The sequence below is a fragment of the Numida meleagris genome, unplaced genomic scaffold, assembly GCF_002078875.1.
Source record: "Numida meleagris isolate 19003 breed g44 Domestic line unplaced genomic scaffold, NumMel1.0 unplaced_Scaffold292, whole genome shotgun sequence".
In the NCBI taxonomy this organism is placed as follows: Eukaryota; Metazoa; Chordata; class Aves; order Galliformes; family Numididae; genus Numida; species Numida meleagris.
Window position 1 is genome coordinate 103,397 of NW_018364538.1, and position 21,134 is coordinate 124,530.

Here is a 21,134-nt window from a genome sequence, read left to right on the forward strand (position 1 = left end):
TTATACTGCGAGCTTTTATCTTTTCCCTCCGGCTGGAAAAATGGTAACAGAGGAGCAAAGTGCCGTGGGGACTGTAGTAGTCCTTCTCTTCTGAGAACCAGGTACATTCACTACATGATGTTATGATGTGGAATACCAATAACTGAAAATCATAAAACCATGACACACACAAGAGAATAATCTTCCAGTAAAAAAGGATTCATATAATCCTACACACAGTGTGTAGGGAGTGACTGGAATTTCTTTACATTTTAAAGATCTCCAACTTCGTACCAGTTGCAGTTAATATAACTTAAAGTAATCAGTAGGCTGGTGTGTTTTATATTAGGGCTGGCAGATTGTTGAGGTAAAGATTAAGAAAAAGACTTAAAGCATGCTTATTTTAGCTCTAGCTATATTTTGGCAATATTGCATGATGTTTAACAGTTAATTAGTGTACATGAAGAACTAGGAAAAATATTATTGCTTCTTTTTAATATTATGGACAAGAGGAGTCATGTTGCATAGTGAAATTTTTAGACTTAACAAGTGCTATTATTTATTTTTCTCTTTTTTTCATTTTAATTTACAGCATAATCTCACAAACTTTATTGAAATTCTACTTTCAAAATCAAAAAAAATATCACAAACAGATAAAGAATCCTTAAATCTGAAGTTCAGTGATCTAAACTGTTTTGTAAAAGAGGTAAAAGGTACATTTAAAAAATATGTATGTAAATTTTAAGCGCTTTTTAGAACACATAAAATTGAATCTGAGATTTCTTCCAGTTTCTGAGTAACTTAATTCATTTCTGTCTGCAGTTCATTTGTAGAATTATCTTTCAATAAAAAACTAAATTGTAAAAACTAAGTAACACGATAGTCTGTAACATCTGTACCATGTCATTTAAAAGGAGGGGAGAGGAAAGAAAAGAAGAAATATCACAGGAAGTTTTTCCCTATCTACCTCTCCTTCCCTGCTCTAACCTATTTGCCTTTTTCCTCATCCTTAACTAACCAAAGCTTCTTTTGCCTTACTTCCAAGATTAAAGCAATGTTTCTTTTTTTTTTTTTTTTTTGTAAATACACTTCAAACAAATGATATTTTCCTCAAACTCTTCTATTTGCTACGTTTTCCTTTAGTAGTCTTTCAGAGCACAATTGCACTTCAATTTTAGCAAAGGAAATTCAATTTCATTATGAATTTTGCACCCTGCTTTAGTAATTTCTTTTTCTGGAAAGGAAATAATTTTTCAAGTATTGCAATATATATGTGTGTTGAAATAAGTAGCAAACATCCTACAACACATTTTGTCTCCTTTTCATTATTAAAGATACTAAGATGTCCATTAGAGATACTAGATATCTATCCAGCTCAAAGAAAAGATATCCTGAAAGTCCCTTAAGTTAAATCTGGATCAGAGAATGCTCTTGTGGGAGTAAAAATACTTATGTAAAAACTACTCCTTGTAGCCTTGAATTTGAGAATCTTAGGTACAGTTTTTAGAGAAGGCACAGAGTGAATAACAAATTTGCTGGATGGTTGCTGTCAGAGCATTACAGTAAATGACGTGGTTGACCAGCTCTCCAGGTGGAGGCCTGTGACACATGGTGTCCCTCATTATTCCATTTTGGGACTGGTGGTTTTAAACACTTTTATCAATGACATAGTGAGATTAAGTGTACCCTCAGCAAGTCTTCTGGTGACACTAAGCCAAGTGGTGCAGCTGATACAAGAGAAGGAAAGGATACCATCTAAAGGGACCTGGATAGGCTAAAGAAATGGGCAAGCATGAACTCAGTGATGTTAAACAACACAAAGTGCAAGATGCTGCACCTGGGTCAAGAGAATCACAGACATGAGTATAGTCTAGAAGAAGAAAACCTTGAGAGCAGCCCTGTGGAGAAGGACTTCAGTGTGCTGGTGGACAAACGGCTGGACATGAGTCAGCAATGTACACTTGTTGCCCAGAAGGACAGCAGTATCCTGGGCTGCACCAGAGGTATGGCTAGAACAATGGAGGAGGTGATTGTACCACACTGCTCTGCCTTTCTGAGATGCCATCTGGAGTACTGCATTCAGGTGCGGGGCCCCCAGCACAGGAAAGACATGGAACTGTTGGAGTGTGTCCAAATGAGGACCACAAGGATGATCAAAGGGTTGGAGAACCTCTCTTATGAAGAAAGTCTGAGGAGCAGGGCTTGCTCAGCCTGGAGAAAAGAGGTTCTGGGGAGACCTTCTCGTTGCCTTCCAGTACTTAATGGGAGTTTATAAAAAGAGACTGACTTTATGCACAGGAAGTTAGTGATAGGACAAAGCAGAATGGTTTTAAACTAAAAGAAGGGAGATTTAGATGAGAACAGGTTGCCCAGAGAAGTTGCGGATGCCCAAACCATGAAAATATTCAAAGCCCTGAGCAATCCATTTTAATGGTTGCTAAATCTGCCCATGGCAGTTTGTTTGGAACTAGGTGATCATTAATGTCCTTTCCAAACCAATCCATTCTATGATTCTATGAAGATATTAAGCAACTATTCATAGGAGATCTTAGGGGAACTTACTGTAATTAATCACTCATGAATTAATATGCTATTATCCTCTTTTTTTTTTTTATAGGGCTGAAGGAATTTTTAAAAGCATGATAATGAATTGAAGAACTGTACACCAAGTAATGTGCTCTGATTTAATTATCAAATTTTGCATGTGTGTGAAATCTGAGTCATAAGTCCTTGGCCATAATTTAACAAATCTGTCCAGACATCCATAATTTAATTACTCAGTCTCCAAATGGAGGCTTGACCTGTTTCAGTGAGTGTAATAAGTACTTTAGAAACTTAAGAAAATTTTCTCCATATGGTTTTCTTAGATAGACCCTTTTTTAAAAGAAAGTAAGGTGCTTTTTTTCAGTAGTTAGTCTTCAGCAGAAACAATTCCTCCTGTTAAAACTCATGAAGAGTAAACAATATAGCACAATCATATTAAATTCTGTTTCAGCTTAGAATGTCAAGATTTATTGTAGGGTGCATCCCTAAGAGTAGGAAATCGGGGAAGGGAGGCAGGAGACCTGCATGGATGAGCAAGGAGCTCATGGATAAGATCGAAGGGAAGAAATTCTACGAAATGTGGAAAAACAGCCTGTCCTCTTGGGAGGATTATATGAGTGTTGTCAGGGCCTGCAGGGAAGCAATGGAGAAGGCTAAAGCTCACATGGAGCTGAAGCTGGCAAAGGAGATAAAGGATAATAAGAAGGGTTTTTTTAAAGTATGTTAACAGTAAAAGGAAAACTAGGGATAATGTGGGTCTCCTGCTGAATGGGGGGGGGGGGGTCCTGGTAACAGAGATGCTGAAAAAGAGCAGATGCTGAACGCTTTCTTTGCTTCAGTCTTCACTTCAAAGCCTCACCCTAGTGACTCCCAGATTCTGGAGGGAAGAGAGAGAGTCTGAGAAATGAAAAGCTTCCCTCTGGTTGAGGGTGGGGTGATTCGGGAGCATCTGTGTGGAATCAATGTGCACAAATCGATGGGCCCTGATGGGATGCATCCATGTGTGCTAAGGGAGCTGGCAGAGGTGAGTGCCGAACTTCTCTCTATCATCCTTGGAAGGTTTTGGAAAGCAGGAGAGGTACCTGAAGACTGGAGGCCAGCCAGTGTCACTCCAGTCTTCAAAAGGGGCAAGAAGGAGGATCTGGGAAACTACAGGCCAGTCAGCCTCACTTCTATCCCTGGAAAGGTGATGGAACAGCTTGTTCAAGATGCCATCTCCAAGCAATGGGAAGAGAAGAAATCATCACAACAGGAATTATAAGGATAGGAATCAGCATGGATTCACCAAGGGAAAATCATGCTTGACCAACCTCATAGCTGTCTGTCATGGCATCACCAGCTGGGCGGATGGTGGGAGAGCAGTGGATGTCAATGACCTTGTCTTCAGCACAGCTTTTGATACTGTCTCCCACGACACCCTGATAACAAAGCTGAGGAAGTGTGGGATAGATAAGCATATGGTGAGGTGGGTTGAGAACTGGCTGATTGGCTGAGGTCAAAGGGTGGTAATCAGCAGCGCAGAGTCTGGTTGGAGACTTGAGACTAGTGGTGTTCCCCAGGGGTTGGTGCTGGGTCCAGTCTTGTTCGATATCTTCATCGATGACCTTGATGAGGGGACTGTGTACACACTCAGCAAGTATGCTGATGATACAAAGCTGGAAGGAGTGGCTGACACACCTGAAGGCTGTGCTGCCATTCAGCAAGACCTGGACAGACTGGAGAGCTGGGCATTAAGAAACCAGATGAGCATTAACAAAAGCAAGTACAGAGTCTTGCACCTGGGAAGGAATAACAGCATCTATCAGTACAGGTTGGGATATGACCTGTTGGAGAGGAGCTCTGCGGAGAAGGACCTGGGTGTCCTGGTGGACGACAGGTTGGCCATGAGCCAGCTGTGTCCTCTGGTGGCCAAGAAGACCAATGGGATTCTGGGGTGCATTAAAAGGAACATGGCCAGCAGGTCAAGGGAGGTGATCCTCCCCCTCTACTCTGCCCTGGTCAGGCCTCACCTGGAGTACTGTACCCAGTCCTGGGCTCTTTGGTAAAAAAAGACAGGGATCTCCTGGAAAGAGTCCAGTGGAGGGCCATGAAGATAATAAAGGGCATGGAGCACCTCTTCTATGAGGGTAGGCTGAGCAACCTGGGTCTGTTCAGACTTGAGAAAAGAAGAAGGAGAGGTGATCTAATTAATGTTTATAAATATCTTAAGCATGGGAGTCAAAGGGACATGGCCAATCTCTTTTCAGTGGTCTGAGCGGACAGGCTTGCTCAGCCTGGAGAAAAGAAGGTTCTGGGGAATCAGTTATAAACTTGAGCATAGGAAGTTCCACACCAGTGTGCAAAGGAAATTCTTCACAGTGAGGGTGACAGAGCACTGGAACAGGCTGCCCTGAGGCAGGGAACTTCCCTCAGGGAAGTTGTGGATTCTCCTTCTCTGGAGATATTAGAGACCTGTCTGGACACGTACCTGTGCAGCCTGCTGTAGGGAGCCTGTTTTGCAGGGGGTTGGACTCAATGATCTCTAGAGGTCCCTTCCAACCCCTACAATTCTGTGATTCTGTGTTTCAGATAATATATTATGTATTTTGCAACTACCAAATTGAAAATTCTGTTCTACATGCAAGTCTATTGCTATTAAAAGTGCCACTACCTTCATGTGGTCTTCTAAAACGACATGCACGGCCAAACTTTCTTTAACATATATCATCTAATTGAACTACAACCGAAATATCTTCTGAAAGCCAAATTAATCACTATTAACTACATACCGCTGACATTCTTGCTAGGTTGACATTTTCAGATGGTGAGCCGGGGGAAACCACTTGTCATTAAAATGGCACTCTTCGTGCATCAGTTATTTTAGATTATAACAAATACCAAGGCTGATCCTAATGTCACTCACAGAAAAAGGATCAAAGTATTTATGTAAATTTTAACATTATGTGGTCATTACTGGCTCACAGTCATTTTCTGAATTAAAAAATCAACACTTTGTAATTTTACACTTATTATATAACTGTAAAGGAATAATGAGATTTAGGATTGCATTTAACTATATATTATTTTTTTACACCCTTCAAAGTAATTTTCATGCCAGAAACTGAAATAAGGAATCAAAAAGAAACAAGGCACAGAATTAAGCCGTATGAGCTCTTATCTTCAAATCCTGCTAGTTCCTTTGCTCTGCTTAGCTCTGCTTTTCACTTTGTCTTCTTCATGTTGCCAAGCAATAAAAGGACCACTTGATCATTTTAGATAAGTGATTTTTATTGTTTACTGATAATCCATTGTTTGAATATTTGTTCTCTTTAGCACAGCTTTTTTTAATGATATGGGATCCAAAACAGATTGGGGGAGGTAATCTAAAGGACTGTTGTTTTGTTATTATTATGTTATTATTATATCTGTTAATTACTTCAGCAATAGTTTACTTAGTGTATTAATTACTGCTCAAGTTAAACTGCTTTTTGTCCATACAAAACCACACAAATCATAGTCCCATGTAACCAACTTCATATGACCTTTGGACTTCAATTTATCCATCTCATCTCTCTTGTCTTATCTTTCCTGTATGAGAACTCTGGCTGGATGGTATTTAGTAAATTCTGTACATATAAAAGGGAAAGATCTCTAATTGAGACTTGGAGGAAATAACAAAACATATAATGTATAGCCTTACTAAAAATGAATTACTGGTACCTTGTAAATATACTAACAAACAGTAAGAAACATCTTAAGATATTAACTTTATAAACTAAGTAATAAACTTGTTGGCACATCACACTGAAAAAGTTGCTGCTTGCACTCCTCAGATTATACATGACATCTACATATCATATAGCTAAGATAAGGACTCAGCCAGCAAGCTACATTATTACAAATAATTTTTACTCAATCACTGGGAAAAAAAATAAACAACTATATATGCATATACAAGCATTTTTGAGAAAATAAAATATTTAGAAACAGTAGGATTAGAAATGCGTGGTTGCACAATCTATCAACAATATAGATACTAGTTAATATGATTCTTCACATTTTTCTTTATAGAAATCTTGTGATCTGTTTTGTCTTTTTTTTTCCCTTTCATTTCTGTTACCTGCAGTAATGTCACTCAGTGGTTTCCCTTGTTTATGAATACTGATTTTAACTTTCCCATCGCTCAGATATAAGAAGAAACCACCTGAAGCTTGGTTCACTTTACTAGATACAAGAAATCCTTCACTGTTCCAGGTGCGAAACTGGAAAGTTATAGCTACTTCTTCTTGCCTTGAAATGCCGGGCAGAGCCAGATAACTCCTGGAGTTCAGAAATGTAACTGGAACCACCTGTGGCTCTAAACACAAGAAGGATATGTTGCCCTAGAAAGAAATGAAAAAATTGTGGCATTAGTAACAGTTGGTGAAAACCAGAATAAGAACTTTTGTTTGGAAACAACATCCTGCACAGAACCTAATACTTACAGCTTTCAAATGTGTTAATCTAAAAATCAAGTATGATTATGTGAGAAAGCCACCACTTTGAGAAACATTTACCTGATTGTTTGACAAGAACAGATATATCTTCCACTGCAAAATGTAGTAAGAACCTTTGAGTGAATATTATAAGACTCTAAATTATGCGGGTGATTGAAAAATACTTCAGGAGTTAAACAGACCTACTTTATTTTGACTCAGACATAGGAAGCATTAGGGACTTAACAGATTTCTCATTGTCAGATGAAATGTCACTGAATGTAAAGTATGGTACAAATATTTATATAGTCCTAAATGCCTGCATGCAGTGAAAAATGCTAGGAAAGGGACACTGTTTATGGCACTGTTAAAACTGAGAGAGAAAAAAAAATATACAAAGTTTTACTGGACAAAGGGACAATATTCCTAATTCAGTGCAACTGAAGATTTCACTGAGTATTAGTTTTCACAAATAACTAGAGAATGTTCCACATATAAACTACTTAGAAATACGAAACACATACTTTATAAAACAAAATTACTATTTTTATATATATATTATTTTATTTCCCAGTGAGCTTATCTGAACCAGATTATGAGCTGTATTTAGGCCTCTAATCTTTATTTAGTGCTTAAATGCTTCTGAGAACATATTCCTAAATAAACCTGAAGATACGCTCATTGACAAACACTGAGCTTTAACTGTAACTGCATCTGTGGTCTTATATGAGGTAATATGAGGACAATGCAACAGAAAGAATGTATTTTTTGAGTCTGGTGTTGGATTTAGTTAATACTTTATGACTCTTCATAATGATAAAATTTGTACTTTCATCTAGTCACTCACTGCCATTTGAACTTTGTTCTCTGCAGTTGATTACAAAAAGAATAAATGTCTTAAGATTTAAAAGTGCATTTAACTTTTTCAACACAGACAGCTTTAAAACTTTTGATTGTACATAAAACTTTGACCTCATAGAACAAAACTAGTCCCTGATATGGCAAGACATTAAAGTTTATCTGTTTTCATTTCCTTCAGTGAAAATATGTGAATAAATAAAGGCTGTGTTTTATGAACTTAGCTGTAGAAAGACAAATAATCAGCTGAATGGACCCATAATGAAAAAGCAAGTCATCAGATTGAGAAATTTTGTTAAGTGCTAAAATCTTACCATCTGCAGATTCCTCCTCCACGGTATTGCAACAGTTGACTGACAGTTTGCAGAGTGATTATTTAACATGGATTCTTTCTGGAATATTTGTATTATAAAAAATATCCTAAATAACAGTTTCAACTATTTGAGATGAAAATTTCCTATACCAACAATTACGTAGTTCCCTTTTCCCCAGTTCACATAGAACCTTTGCAGAATCTATCATCATTATGAGCAGGATACTCTACAGAGGTATCAGATTAGATTACACTGGAATATTTCCAGTGAGGCTCAGAAAGAAGGAAATGTCTGACATCCACTATTTCAAGGAAAAATTATCACATCTGATGGTTCATATTCTGAACTGAAATCCAAATCAAATGATTTTGGAGCTTGATAAATTTCATATTTAGTTATTTGAACTTTGTTTCTATTATAACTATTAATTTGCTGGCTGATAAAAATACAAAAACTGCAAATAGAGAATGTTCCTGTACCATTGAAAAAGAAACAAAGGACACATTCTGCAACAGAAGGAAGTTGGTTAGTTAGTGAAAACATTTATCTGAAAGGTTTGTTAACTATAAGAGTTGGCTCTGACACAATAAATGCATTAAATCCCTCAACATAAATTACAACTGTCCAGACTAAGAACATTATAAATTAACTAATAGAACGTAACTATCAAATTATAATGCTCTAGAGAAAACAGACTGGATCAGCAACCTCAGGAATAGATAGCTTTCAAAATATAGTGGTTGTGTTTTTACTAGTCAGATACAGAAGTCAGTGTCAGAGCTTGGATGACTTTAGTTACTTCCTGTTTTGGTCACTGTCTCACTCTCTCTTGTATGTGCAAAACAGAGAGCTACCATCCAATTCTGAGATATCATACACATATAAATATTACCTAAAGACCTGAAGAATAGAATGGATCCTCCACTGCCTACTAGATAACTATCTACATCAGCAGTGAGGTGATTCCTTGATTTTTCCATCACTGAAGGATGTAGATCTTATTATAACTCTGTATCAGTGGTTGAATATGAAAGTGATTGTGAACTTATTATTATTATTATTGGTATTACTGGTATTAAATATGTAAATCTCTTACCACAAAGGAGATCTGAGATTTATGCCTCCTGGCCAGGACAATGACATTCACTCCATTATAATAAATATTTTCAAAACACCCATGAAAGTTTCTGCCTGACAGAGCTCCTGATTTTTCAGGCAGTGGGATCCCTCCAAAGCTGAGCTTAGAAAGAGAAGAGAAATCAATAATAATATTTAGTTATTTTCTAATTTAAAAAGATGCCAATAATGTAAGAGATAAAGGCATAGATTGGCCAATATGAATTCACTAAAATCATAGAATCACTAAGGTTGGAAAAGACCTACCAGACCATCCAGTTCAACCATCCATCTATCACCAACAGTTCTCACTAAACCATGTCCCTCAACACAAGGCCAAAATGCTCCCTGATCACCTCCAGGGTTGGTGACTTCATCGCCTCCCTGGACATCCCATTGCAGAGCCTGACCACTCTTTTGGAAAAGTAGTATTTCCTAAGACACAGCCTGAATCTCTCCTGGCGCATCTTGAGGCCATTCCCTCTAGTCCTATCACTAGTTACACAAGAGAAGAGGCTGACCCCCAGCTCACCACAACCTCCCTTCAGGTAGTTATAGAGAGTGATAAGGTCTCTCCTGAGCCTCCTCTTCTCCAGACTGAACAATCCCAGCTCCCTCAGCCGCTCCTCATAAGGCCTGTGCTCCAGACCCCTCACCAGCTTCGCTGCGCTCCTCTGAACATGCTCCAGGGCCTCAATGTCTTTCTTGCAGTGAGGGGCCCAAAACTGAACACAGTACTCGAGGTGCGGCCTCACCAGTGTTGAGAACAGAAGGACAGTTCCTTCCCCGCTCCTGCTAGCAACACTATTTCTGGTACAAACCAGGATGCCATTGGCCTTCTTGGCCACCTGGGCACACTGCCAGCTCATGTTCAGCGAGCATTGACCAGTACCCCCAGGTCCACTTCCTCTACACAATCTTCAGTTCTTCACCCAGCAAAGAGTGTACCTGTCAAAGCCGTGGGCTGCCAGCTTCTCCAGGAGAATACCGGGGGAGACAGTGTCAAAGGCTTTGCTGAAGTCTAGGTAGACCACATCAACAGCCTTTCCCTAATGTAGCAGGCGGGTCACTCGATGATAGAAGGAGATCAGGTTGGTCAAGCAGGACCTGCCCTTCATGAACCCATGCTGGCTAGGCCTGATCCCCTGGTTGTCCCACACATGCCGTGTGATCTCCCTCAAGACAATCTGCTCCATAACCTTCCCTGGCACTGAGGTCAGGCTGACAGGCCTGTAATTCCCTGGATCCTCCTTACGACCCTTCTTGTAGATGAGAGTCACAATGGTAAGTGTCCAGTCTTCTGGGACCTCTCCAGTTGACCAGGAATGCTGATAGAGGATGGATAGTGGCTTGGCTATCACCTCCACCAGGTCCCTCAGCACTCTTGGATGGATCTCACCCAGCCCCATGGACTTGTAGCAGTCCAGGTGGAACAGTAGGTCTCTGACCATTTCCTCCTTAACTGTGGGTCGTTTATTCCTCTCCCCGTCTGAGACTTCCAGGTCAGAGAGGAGAGTACCCTGAGCATAACTGGTCTGACTTTTAAAGGCAGACATAAAGAAGGCATTGAGAATGTCAGCCTTTTCATTATCCTCAGTGGTCACATTCCCAGCCACATCCTGTAAAGAACGGAGATTCTCCTTGGTCCTCCTCTTACTGTTAATATGTTTGTAAATGAGTTTCTTATTCCCTTTTACCCCACGTGCCAAGATGAACTCGAGCTGGGCTTTTGTCTTTCTAATTTTCTCCCTGAACATCCTAACAACTTCCTTGTACTCCCTCTGAGTTGTCCAAACTTTCTTCCATAGGAGTTAGATTCTCTTTTTCACCTGGAGCCTCAGGAAAAGCTCCCTGTTCATCCACACCAGTCTTCTTCCCCAGCAGCTCATCTTGCAGCTCAGGGGGATAGCCTGTTCCTGCTCCTTTAAGACTTCCTTCTTGAGGAGCGACCAGCGTTCCTGGACTGAATCCCAAGGGACCCTCCCTACTAGTCTCCTGAACAATTCAAAGTCTGTCCTTCGAACATCCAAGGTGGCAGTTTTGCTGTCCCCTCTCCTGGTTCCACCAAGAATCGAGAACTCTACCATTTCATGGACACTCCATCCCAAGACAGCTCCCGACCTCCACATCTCACTTCTCTGTTTGTGAACAGCAGGTCTAGCGGGGCATCTCCCCTGGTAGACTCTCTCACCAGCTGCTAGAAGGAAGTTATCTTCCATACACTCTAGAAACCTCCTAGACTGCTTCTTCTGCACTGTGTTGTATTCCCAGCATATATCAGGGAAATTGAAATCTCCCATGAGGACAAGGGCTGGAGATCGCTCAACTTCTGCCAGCTGCTTGTAGAACACCTCATATGTCTCTTCATCCTGGTTAGGCAGTCTATAAGAGACTTCCACCAGGATGTCTGCCTTGTCGGCCCTTCCCCTGATCCCTACCCACTGAGATTCAACCTTATCATCCCCAGCCACAAGCTCAGTAACATCAAAGCACTCTCTAACATAGAGAGCCACGCCACCACTATTCCAACACTTCTAAAGAAAAACACATCAGTGAAAAGTTTGAATCATTTTACATGTCACTGTAGGTGACATGTAACTCTTTCATGTTGCCAAGCAATAAAAGGACCACTTGATCATTTTAGATAAGTGATTTTTATTGTTTACTGATAATCCATTGTTTGAATATTTGTTCTCTTTAGCACAGCTTTTTTTAATGATATGGGATCCAAAACAGATTGGGGGAGGTAATCTAAAGGACTGTTGTTTTGTTATTATTATATCTGTTAATTACTTCAGCAATAGTTTACTTAATTACTGCTCAAGTTAAACTGCTTTTTGTCCATACAAAACCACACAAATCATAGTCCCATGTAACCAACTTCATATAACCTTTGGACTTCAATTTATCCATCTCATCTCTCTTGTCTTATCTTTCCTGTATGAGAACTCTGGCTGGATGGTATTTAGTAAATTCTGTACATATAAAAGGGAAAGATCTCTAATTGAGACTTGGAGGAAATAACAAAACATATAATGTATAGCCTTACTAAAAATGAATTACTGGTACCTTGTAAATATACTAACAAACAGTAAGAAACATCTTAAGATATTAACTTTATAAACTAAGTAATAAACTTGTTGGCACATCACACTGAAAAAGTTGCTGCTTGCACTCCTCAGATTATACATGACATCTACATATCATATAGCTAAGATAAGGACTCAGCCAGCAAGCTACATTATTACAAATAATTTTTACTCAATCACTTTTCACTCAATCACAAATCATCCTTTCTGAAGAGCTCATAGCCATCCACTGCAGCACTTCAGTCATGGGAGTCATCCCACCATGTTTCTGTAATTGTATCTAAGTCATAGTTTGCCTGTGGCACAATGGCTTCCAGCTCCTCCTTTTTGTTACCCATGCTGCATGCGTTGTAGATACTCTTCAGCTGAGCCTCTTACCTCACCCCTAATCCCATTATCACTTCCCTATGCTCAGCTCTAGCAGGCCTGTTTTGTTACCTTCCCCTTCATATCTAGTTTAAAGCCCTCTCTACAAGTCCTGCCAGGTCCTGGGCAAGGATCCATTTTCCCCTTCGAGGCAGGTAAGACCCATCAGCAGACCTCAGGCCAGGTGCCGAGCAAACCACCCCATGATCAAAGAACCCAAAATTCTTGCATTTGCACCAGCCTCTCCGCCATATGTTTATAAGATGGGTTTTCCTGCTCCTCTTAGTGTCTTTCCTTGCCACTGAACGAATAGAGGAAAATATCACCTGTATACCTGTTCCATCAACTAACCAGCTCAGCCCCCTGAAATCATTTTTTATAATCTTCAGGCTTCTGTCAACGACCTCATCATTGCTCTCCTGAACTATTAATAAAGGGTAATAACTTCTTGGCTGTTTATTTGTATAACAAATAAAAATTGTGTTAAAAGAATAGGATAATAAAAAATTATTTAATAAAAATGCAGTGAGAGCTATTAAATGAGAAATATATCTGCCTAAGTAAGTCCTTGAGGTAGAAGATGTTAGAATGTAATATATTTTTTTATAAAAGCACTGCCACGAGGGTGACTTGTGTTAAACTCTGGCAATGCTTCCCCTCTTGGTCACCATCAGAAGTAGGACGTGAGTTAAAGTGTACTTTTGTTTTTACTCAAATATTCCAGATTTTTTTCTTTTGACATTCAAAATGTTTGTAAGAATGGTCTGCTTAAGGCAAATCTTTTTATTCTGTAGTATAATTTAATCTTTGCAATCATTTTACATATTGAGAAAATTTTTTTATATCATGATATAAAAAAAAATTAAGTTCTCAAAACTAGAATTTTTTATAGCAAAGATGCAATCCTTAATATAGCAATTCATAGTCTATTGGAAGTTTTTTAAAAAAAATTCTTGCTTTTGCTTTCCTTTCTACCTTGTGCTGATAACACAGAAGAGAGGAAGAATAATTTTTTAATACAGGTTCATTTATGTTGATTGTCCTGAAAGTAATGCCTTCTATGTATTTCCATGAAAACTACAACAGATACAAAGAGCACAATAATAATATTTGTTAGAGTAAATTCTCAACTAAAAAACACTATCTTTCAACATAGCCAGCATTAGTGATACATTTTCACAAGTGGTGAATAAGAACTTATATGCTGTGCTCAAGAAAATCTTCACCAACAGAAGTGACTCACTTGTTCTCACCACTCCTGAAATGCACCACCCACTGCCTCACTGTGCTAACATCCACTGTTTGGTTTCCATAAATGCTCAGTAAGTGTCAGTGAATGTCAATGGCTGCATTTTTTTCCTCATGGAGAAATTCAGTGCCATACCTTTGCTTCAAGTGCATTTCCATGTCAGACAGTTTGATCAGACTGACTGATACTCTGCTGCCATCTGTCACATGGCAACAAAATGTAATTAAATATTGTGGGAAGGTTCAGCCTCTACTGCCAACATTCACCTCTGATATTGAGTGCTAACATAATAAAATAGGAGGCATTACTTTCAGAGCAGCCTTCATAGTAAAATAAATCTATTGATCAATTAATTAAGACAAGTATTTGATTCAAGTCTTACTATTTTGGCTTAGTTTCAGAAATTTTATTTCAATTTGTATCTTCAATCTCATGAGTGATGTTTAATGCAAACATGGAACAATATATATCTTTCTCTTAATTGCTTAAGATCTTGAATGGGTAGAATGAAGTAATTTAGATATGCAGGTTCAAGTCAATCTTCTCTGTCATCCTCTCCAACAAACAGAAAAGGGAAAATATAATTCAGACAGTCTCCAAAATAGAAAATGAAATACCAGTTTATTAACCACAAGTTGTAAATTTTCACAGCAAATTATGTCTATTTCTTTTCATGTGTGTACCATATGTGAAAAATATATTTTTTTACAATGCATTTCCCAGATTTAACAGGAATGTAAGTTTTCTCCTAAACATTTCTTACACTGCTTTATTCTGATTTTTCTTTTTAAATAATTTTAATCATGTAATAAAATTATTTGGGCTGGGGCTATTTAGTTATGTTTACATATTGCTTAGCACTTACAAGAAAAAGAGGTATTCGAATAAATGAATTCAGAGATGGAAAAATAAGTCTATTAAAAATGTGCATTGCAACATTCATGATTTAAGAATATTTCTATTTGTTTTACTACTTCAGGAGACAGAAAATCCTTGAAATTTGAAGCACTAAACTTCCTTAATTTCCGTCCCATTTGGGTGTTTGTGTTGCCTTTTTTTTTTCTTTGTTTCATTTGCCTAACAAAGTTAATAAATGTAATAAAGATAATTTTCACACCTCATAATCAAGATCCAAATAATTGAATTCTCCTTTAGCATGAAAATGATGAGTGTGTTTATCCACTGTAAAGTTTACTTGATTGTTAAAGTGCTCAATGAGAACAGAATGCCAGTGTTGATCATCCAGAAGACTGCCCAGGGAAATATTAATTTGGGCACTAGAAGAATGAGTTTTATCATCACCTTGAGAGAAGAAAAACAAGAAACTATTAATTCCACATAAAAATGCAAACATTCGAACATATACTGCTAGTTCATCACATACTATACTTTTAAATCTGCTTAACAAACTAAAATAAGCCCTAGTCAAATACTATTTAATAACTATATCAGACTTTCTGAGATTGTAACTTTTACCTAAATTAATGAGTAGAGACAGCTTTCCTTTAACTAATTCCAGGATTATGTGATCTCCATTCTTTCCTTCTCTGTGGAGAAGAATTCCATCACTTTGCATTGCCTTAAACTTCAGAGAAATCACATCTTTCAACGCAGTCATAGGCTCTTGTTTAAAAGTGTAAATTAGGCAGCTTTTCCCATCAAAACCGATCACTTCGGACTCTAGAATTAAAGAAATTAAAGATAATGTATAATGCTGTGTCTAAAAGAAACTTTTAAGTATTTCTTCAGTATAGCATGAGGCCCGTTAACATCTCAAGATTAATTTGTGCCCAGTGAAGTGTAATATGTTTCTTTTGTTCCAATTCTTCCTTTGATGTTAAGCCTGGACTGTTCTAATGAAGCTGCTTTCACTAAATAGGAAAGCAAGATAAGTAGAAGAGATTCCGGCTTCTGTTCCACTCTAATACTAAACTCATATGCTGAAAGTTCTTCTTGACCTTTGAGCCACAAAGCACTTCCTTTGTTTCAGCTTATGTTGTATTTTTAGAGTGAAAATCTCCGTTAATTTATCTGCAGTTTATTCCAAATAACCAAAAAATAAATAATCATAAAATGAAAATCTATCTTCCATTACTTCATTAATTTGTTAATACCTTCCTTTCATGGAAGGTATAGATTTGAGCTACTTTTTAAATTAATCTACATAGCTATATAGTAATTAAAAATATTATTATGGTATACTATCCTAAAAACAAAAATATTTTGAAATGAAGGCCTGTTAGTCATGAGTAGAGCCTTGTTCTCTTCATCAGATGCTACTTTACTGATGTCTTAAAGAAATTAAAATTTTGATTAAGCTGATTTCAGAGCTGGAATACAGGTTAAAATTACTTTGTCTCATTAATATTCCAGTATGGGAGTAAAGTCATAGAAACCCAGAATGGCTGATATTGACAGATATATCTTAAGATCATCTCATCCAAATTCCCCACTCATTTAAGCATGTTTTTTCAGGGCCATTTCCAGTCAGTTTTTAAATATTATCAACAATAGAGACTGTGCAACTGTTCAACATTGGCAACAAATGTCAATCCAACCAACATCACAGTAAAAAAACTTTTCTTATATCTAAGTGGAATTTCTTGTGTTTTGGTCCACGCCCATTTGCTTTTAGTGCTGTCACTGGACAACACTGTATAGAACTTGGTTCTATCTCATTAGATATTTATACAGATGGATAAGACACCTCCTTGATCCTTCCTATTTCCAGTTCCAGATACCTTAACCCCTTGCAATTTTCCACCCACAAGTACCCTCAAGTTCCTTCTGACAGGTGCAAGCTTGAACCTCTAAAATAATGATTCTACAATTCTATGATTCTGTGATTCTATGTTAAACAGTAAACAGTATCAACCAAATACTACAGGCCACCTCATTGATTGGAGTCTGAGGAGATCCTCAAGAGATTCAGCGAAGCCAAGTGCAAGGTGCTGCCCCTGGGTTGCAGCAACATCCCACAGTCAGTACCAGCTGGGGGAAAAAAGGATCGAACACAACCCTACCAAAAAGAACTTGGGCATACTGATGTCAGGCTGGACTGAGCCAGCAATGTGGCCAGTGTTCAGCATGGATAAGAAAAGGCTCCAGGATAATGAACCACTCAAACAGGTTGCCCAGAGAGGTGGTAAGTGCCCCATCCCACCTGACATTCAAAGTCAGTCTCGATGGAACTCTGAGCAGCCTAGTCTACCTGTAAATGTCCCTGTTCTTTGAAGGGAAATTTGACTAGATGACCTTTAAAGTCAAGTCCCTAGGAAGCAGTAAACCTTCTTAGGCTGACACAGGTCGTGTAGCAATATCAGCAGTAAGAAAAGATGGGAAGACACCTCAAGGGATATCTTGATTCTGTACTACAACAAGCAAATCAATTAAAAACTCCTATGTTTAAGAAATGTATACAGAATAATAGTGAGGAGTATTTATTATCGTATGAATGTATGCTTACTGACTTAGCATCATAGACTTAGCAAGGTTGAAAAAGACCTACCAGATCATCCACTCCAACCATCCACCTACCACCAATATAACCCCACTACACCATGTCTCTCAACACAATATCTAAATGTTTCTTGAACCCCTCCAGGGATGTGACTCCACCACCTCCCTGGACAGCCCATTCCAGCACCTGACCACTCTTTCAGAAAAGTAGCATTTCCTAACGTCCAGCCTGAATCTCCCCTGGTGCAACTTGAGGCCATTCCCCCTCGTCCTGTCACTAGTTACACAAGAGAAGAGGCCAACTCCCAGCTCACGACAACCTCCCTTCAGGTAGTTACAGAGAGCAATAAGGTCACCTCTGAGCCTCCTTTTCTCCAGACTGAACAATCCTAGCTCCCTCAGCTGCTCCCCATAAGGCCTGTGCTCCAGTCTCCTCACCAGCTTTGCTGCCCTCCTCTGAACACGCTCCAGGGCCTCAATGTCTTTCTTGCATTGAGGGGCCCAAAACTGAACATAGTACTCGAGGTGCGGCCTCACTAGTGCTGAGTACAGAGGGACAATTCCTTCCCTGCTCCTGCTGGCAACACTATTTCTGATACAAGCCAGGATGCCATTGGCCTTCTTGGCCACCTGGGCACACTGCTGGCTCATGTTCAGTGAGCACTGACTAATACCTCCAGGTCCATTTCCTCTATACAGTCTTCCAGCCACTCTGCCCCAAGCCTGTAGTGCTGCCTGGGGTTGCTGTGGCCAAAGTGCAGGACCCAGCACTTGGTCTTGTTGAACCTCATCCCACTGGCTTCAGCCCAGCCTGTCCAGATTGGACTGTAGGACCTTGCCACCCCCAGGCAGATTGACACTTCCTGCCAGCTTGGTGTCATCTGCAAATTTACTGAAGGTGCACTCAGTGCCCTCCTCCAGGTCATCGATAAAGATATTGAAGAGGACAGGCCCCAGCACCAGCCCCTGGGGAACACCGCTTGTGACTGGTGACCAGCTGGATTTAACTCCATTCACCACCACTCTCTTGGCCTGGCCCTCCAGCCAGCTGCCAGCTTCTCCAGGAGAATACTGTGGGAGACAGTGTCAAAGGCTTTGCTGAAGTCTAGGTAGACCACATCAACAGCTTTTCCCTCATCCACCAGGCAGGATCATAGAAGGAGATCAGGTTGGTCAAGCAGGACCTGCCCTTCACAAACCCATGCTGGCTAGAACTGATCCCCTGGTTGTCCTGCAAATGCTGCGTGATCTTCCTCAAGACAATCTGCTCCATAACCTTCCCTGGTCAAGCTGACAGGCCTGTAGATCCCCAGATTCTCCTTACGACCCTTCTTGTAGATTCTTGTTCTCTTACATTTATGCTTTCCGTCTTTATGCTGAGAAATGCAGTGTGACAGTTCCATGACAGTGTCCCATTTAAATCCATTTTCTATTTATGACAGTGTTTTACCGAGTTTTCTTCAAGTTCACACACATTCACTTTACATGAAGAAAAAAGAACTGATTTTAGCCAAATAATATAAAACAATATCCGTCAAAATCATTGAAGATTGAACAAGACACATACAAAGAAACTGATAACACTATAAAAATCTTATTATTTGCAGTTCATAAGTGAAGAAGAAAAATGTAACTCCACTTGAAAGATGCAATAGTGATGTCAATGAAGATGTATAAGACACTCATTAAAACAAAGTTATTTTTCATCATGCTGGTTGACTTCTTCCATTCAATGGAAATCAATTATCTATTTACTAGCTATTTAATTTCAAATATATATATACATATATTATCTTGATATTGTCAGCATGGAAATGAACTCAAATCAAATTAGATTTAGGACTTAAGATTAGGCTAAATGCCTAAATTATATATATATAATTTATATATATATATTAATATATATAATATATAATAGTAATATAATATAATAATATATTATATAATAATGTACCTCTTACGAAGAAGTCATATATAAAGTGTACAATGAATAAGTATTACATTCTACCTAAAATGAATTCTAGACTATTTTATTTTATTATTCCAGTGAGTGATTGTGAATAGTAGGAGCATTTATCAATGTCAAATTTAAATCATGAATGTTGTGTAATAGCTTCAATAGAAACTTCAGTAATAGGACTTTGTATACTGTCATGTACAGATCAAATCTTTTAACTTGATGTATTCTTAGTAGGTACTAATAACAGCAGGGGCTTTTTTTGACTGGGAAAATACTCTTAATATGAGTTACCAAGACAGAGGTAAAAATGACATTTATCCCTGGTCTTTTGAAAATTATGAAATGCCTTTGAGAAATTGGAAATTTTGGAAATCTTCTTGTGATTTTGTGATTTGAAATATTCTATATGATTCTATCTATATTTTTGTATAAATAATGTAATTATAAGTATTCATAAATATTTAAAATGAACAACTGTGCAATAGTTCATAGCAAGCACATGAAAGTGCATTATCCTGGTTATAAAGAGAGTGGGAATTTCTTTCTTTGACTGGTGTAATTGCATCACCGATTTTACACATTCTAGTTAGGAAGAGGCTGCTCAAAAGTTATTGATCAGCTGATTCAACAGTGTTAGAGTGAGGGCTCTTACAGCAAGTTTGCATATTACAGTATTATTATGCTTAACTTGGAGCATTGCACCAATGTTTTGACATACAGTGTATTTATTTCTCAATTATCCCTCTCCTACAATGGTCATTTTCACATTTAAACCATCTTTCTTCCTCTCACATGAACTATCCTTTTTTATTCCTAAGTTTAGCTTATTGGTTTTCAGAGATGGGATGAGAAAGATACTGGTTAAAAAGTGGATAGGGATAAAAAAATAAGCCAAAGAGACTTCTAAGTGTGAGGAATTAAACTTCGCGTGGACACTTTTACATGGCTTAATTGTCAGAATCTGACAGTTTAGAAACAAGTTGTAGGAAATGTTAATCAGCCCCTTTTGCACAAACTGAACAGGAAAAAGCAGGCAGAGGCTGAATGTTAATACCATATGTTTGATTTTGACAGCACCTAGACTTTGTCTTCCAGCCATGGCATAAGCAGCTGCAATCAGTTAGCAGCTGCAATCAGTTGAAGATAGGTAGTTCATCTGAAAATAGAAAAAATATTTCTTTTTTTCCTCTCTTCCTTTCTTCCTTTCTTTCGCTCTTTCTCTCTTTCTTTCCTTCTTTCCTACTGTATTTTCTTTCTTTCATTCTGATTTCTGTTTTTTTTTTCCTTTTCTCCTCTTTTTTTTTCTGTTTTTATTTTTCCTTTCAATCTTCAAGAAGAGTAAGAAGGAAGACCAAGGAAATTCCACCCATTTAGCCTTACCTCAGCTCCTGGATAGGTGATAGAGCAGCTAAGCCTAAATACCATATCCAGCACATGAAGAACAACAAAATTTTTAGGAATAGTCAACATCCTGATTGACCAGATGAACAAAGTTCTGTGATGAAATGATTGGCCTGGTAGATAACAGGATATAAATTATTTGTCAGCGTGGACTTTATTAAGACCTTTGACGATGTCTCCCATAAGGTCCTTTCAGAAAAGCTGTAGATATGTGGGCTGTATGAACAGATTGTGAGGTTGACTGGAAACAGGATGAACCTGTGGTCCCAGATGTTGTTGATCAGAGGCACAATCTAGTCGGAGATCAGCTACTAATGAGTACACCAGAAACCAGTACTAGCTCCA

At 38.5% G+C, this 21,134-nt stretch overlaps 1 protein-coding gene across 1 annotated transcript in view; it reads right to left on the reverse strand.

The window, feature by feature from the left end:
• The window catches only part of LOC110391077 (contactin-associated protein-like 4), a gene marked incomplete at its 5' end in the record, with an annotated part of 165,060 nt that overhangs the window by 76,523 nt on the left and 67,403 nt on the right, over positions 1–21,134 (reverse strand). The window contains 4 exons of the mRNA XM_021382803.1: positions 6,623–6,884; positions 9,246–9,389; positions 15,087–15,271; positions 15,446–15,649. Of these exons, the coding sequence (XP_021238478.1) occupies positions 6,623–6,884; positions 9,246–9,389; positions 15,087–15,271; positions 15,446–15,649 (795 nt within the window). The remainder of the gene's footprint in view (positions 1–6,622; positions 6,885–9,245; positions 9,390–15,086; positions 15,272–15,445; positions 15,650–21,134) is intronic.